The sequence below is a fragment of the Quercus robur genome, chromosome 2, assembly GCF_932294415.1.
Source record: "Quercus robur chromosome 2, dhQueRobu3.1, whole genome shotgun sequence".
NCBI classification, from domain to species: Eukaryota; Viridiplantae; Streptophyta; class Magnoliopsida; order Fagales; family Fagaceae; genus Quercus; species Quercus robur.
Window position 1 is genome coordinate 64,657,796 of NC_065535.1, and position 3,151 is coordinate 64,660,946.

General features: G+C 33.4%; 1 protein-coding gene across 1 annotated transcript; it reads left to right on the forward strand.

Annotated features, from left to right (window-relative positions):
* Positions 1-373: 373 nt before the first annotated feature.
* On the forward strand, positions 374-1,874 carry LOC126701919 (early nodulin-like protein 1). The gene is made up of 2 exons (XM_050400368.1): positions 374-515; positions 1,528-1,874. Exons 1-2 carry the CDS (start codon positions 374-376, stop codon positions 1,872-1,874), a joined length of 489 nt encoding a protein of 162 aa, XP_050256325.1.
* The last annotated feature ends 1,277 nt before the right edge of the window (positions 1,875-3,151 follow it).

The following is a 3,151-nucleotide window of genomic DNA, read 5'->3' on the forward strand; positions in this document are numbered from 1 at the left end:
TGAAGTCGAGAAGCAGAGAGCAGAGCTCAAAGGGCAAGGGCGAGATCGAGAAGAAAAAAAGAAAAAAAATCAAAGGTGAAGGTAAGACCTGAGGGAACAAAGAACACTTCAGATGTCGTGAGGATCGAGAGGTGTGTTGCATGTGTGAGGCAGAGAGAGTGAGGCAAAGAGCTTGAGAGTTGAGATGAGTTGAGTGAGGTGAGACTGTGAGAGTGAGACAAAGAGGCGGAGAGCTTTAAGAGAGGCGTGAGATTGTGAGAGTGTTTAGGAGTTAGGACTTTTGGGTTAGATTTTAGGTTCCTAGCCAAAATCACGTAGTTTTAAGCTGGGAAAAAGTCAAAAAAATCCCAATCGGTCAGTAATTGGTTCGACCATGCCGGTCCTCGATTCTTTGGTTGAACCGATCAGTTTTCTAATTTTCTCAGTTTTTAAGCTATTTTCGGTTTCTACTCATAACCAGATCGGATTGAAGGCCGGTTCCCAGTTGAACCAATCAAACCGGCTAGTCCAGTCCGGTTTTTAAAATCATGAGTAATTCTCTATCTCAATTCTTAGTAACTGCCAATAATGCTAAGAACAATTTTCTTTTTCATAAATAATTTTATAATTACTAAAGTGATTGATTATGAGTAATAGATACAACGAACACTTAGACTCACTATTTTTTTTCTATCACTTACTATCAATCACTTCAAAAATTGTAAAATTAGTTGTGAAAAAAGTTGTATCCGTGCACTATTAAATAAATTTTCTCGATGGATTATAGAATATGTAATTCTCCCTATAATTTGGAGGTGATTCTAAAAAGTCTTAATTAAAACTTAAACTTTCTAAATGTTTCAATTTAAACATAAAAAGAGGCTTCCATATAAATGACATATATTACTTCGGCCCCAAAACAAATTGTATAAACTATAAAGATAACTTTGAAAAAGCCCAACAGATAAATAAAGTTTAATAAAGATGTGATTATTTTTTTCCCAATAAAATACCACGTGATGTTTATATTACGGGTCTTTTGGTACTCAAAAATCAAATAAATGTTGTGCAATTTACTTTCATTACTTTCAAATTTTAGTTAACAATAATACTCAGAGGAGGAGAGTTTAAATAATTTAAATAGTCTAATGTTTTAATTAATTTCTTTTTTTAGAATTTTTAGAATTTGATATTGAAATTACCTCCAAATTATAAGGAGAATTGCTGGATAAAAGAGAAGGGAACTTCCTTTTTTTTCTCTAGAAATTGTTGTGTGCCATATTTTATCATTGACATCTTTTTGCTAATTTTTCCGATTTAATGAGTCATTCACAGTTTTACAGTCTAAATTAGTTCAAGTTAATAGGGCATAAATTTGAATGATGCATGACCGGCACGATGGCCATGCAATCCATCGAGTTATCATGAATCGGCATCTTTCTGTTGATTTATTTTTTATTACTTTCCATATTATTTTTAATTTTATTTCTTGCATCTTCTTTCTACTTTAACACTACTGCTTGTATCCTCGTTTTCTTGCCTACACAGTCTTTGAGTATGACCCCAAAATTGACTCAGTACTAAGAGTGACAAAAGAGGACTACGAGAGTTGCAACAAAGCGAAGCCAATTGAAAAATACAGGGAGGGCATGACCAAGATTGAGTTGAACCATTCAGGACCATTCTATTTCATAGGTGGATCTGAGGGGAAATGTAATGAAAGAGGTCAGAAGCTCATTGTGGTTGTCTTGTCTAATGGAGAACATAGGCTTCACACTTCGATAACAAATAGTTCTCCAGAACTGGCACCAGCAAATTCACTAAATCCTGGTTATGCTCATGGATTAAGGGCTGGATTTATGACTGTTGTTATGGGAATGGGACTTTGGTGGTGATGGTGTTACTTTGAGAGAGAGAGAGTGATAAGTGAACATTTTGTTCTTCTTTTTTATGTTAATTCTTTTATATCACTTTGTTTTGGGAAAGATAGAAAAGAGGGACAAAATGGGCTTCTGCCCTTTTTGGGCAAAGTAATTAGCCTTTTGCCCTTCTTCCCAAACTAAATAGGGAAATGCCCCTCTTTTGAAAATCGAGTTTCTTAAAATCGAGTTAAAAAAAAAAATTTCCGGAGCCCTATAGTGACGTTTTTAAGGATCTATAGTGACGTTTTAAGAACCTATAGTGACGTTTTATAACTTGATATTCATGAAATCGAGTTATAGGCAATTCTATTGCCTATAACTCGATTTCATGGATATCAAGTTACAAAACGCCACTATAGGTCCTTATAAACGTCACTATAGGTCCTTGAAAACGTCGCTATAGGGCTTAAATCGATTTTGAAAAACTCGATTTTCAAAAGAGGGGCATTTCCCTATTTAGTTTGGGAAGAAGGGCAAAAGACTGATTAGTTTGCCCGAAACGGGCATTTGGCAATTTTGTCCTAGAAAAGAGAGATGTGAACTTTGGAAAATAAAGGCTGCATGTTGTGGATTTGACTTGTTGTATTTGATGTTAAATTATATTATATATAATGAACTACTTTTTTAGTCTTAGTTGTTTTTTTGGAGTAATATTCTTCTAGTTATGTTTAACTTTGCACATAATCAAGTCTATCGCCTCCAGTCCATCCTCCGGTGGTTTTACAAAGACACCATCACTAGGAACAAACAGCATGATATTTGGATGTTTATGAGCTATGAAGAGTTATAGTGTTAGAGTTTGTATATGGGATTAGGCATTTGCACCTAAAGCAATTATCCCCTCTACACTCAAATTTTTTTTTTTTTTTTTTTACCACTTTAACTTTTTGACTTTCATAATTTAACTTTTTCTCACTTTATTTATTCAATAGTTGAGACTGAAAGTCTTTTTTTTTTTAACTCTCAATCTTAGCCATTGAGAGCTATTGCATCAGGTGCAATACCTAGATCTCAATCCTAATTAGTGAGTAGAGTTTTTTTGCATTGTAAATTCTTTGCTTTTTTGTGCAATTTTTTTTTGTTTTTTTGTTTTTTTTTTTTATAAGAATAACAAGGTGGTGTATTAATGGTATGTTTGGATACTGCTTATTGCTGAAAACTAAAAATTAAAAATTGAAAACATTGTAACAAAATAATTTTAAAATGTGTGAATAGTGTTGTGAGACCCGATTTTAAAGTTGTTTTTGCTT

Coding starts and splice junctions, on each gene's coding strand:
- LOC126701919 (XM_050400368.1), top strand. CDS start 374: ATGCCGGTCCTCGATTCTTTGGTTGAACCGATCAGTTTTCTAATTTTC. Junction 516..1,527: donor AAACCGGCTAGTCCAGTCCG/GTTTTTAAAATC, acceptor TTGCCTACACAG/TCTTTGAGTATGACCCCAAA.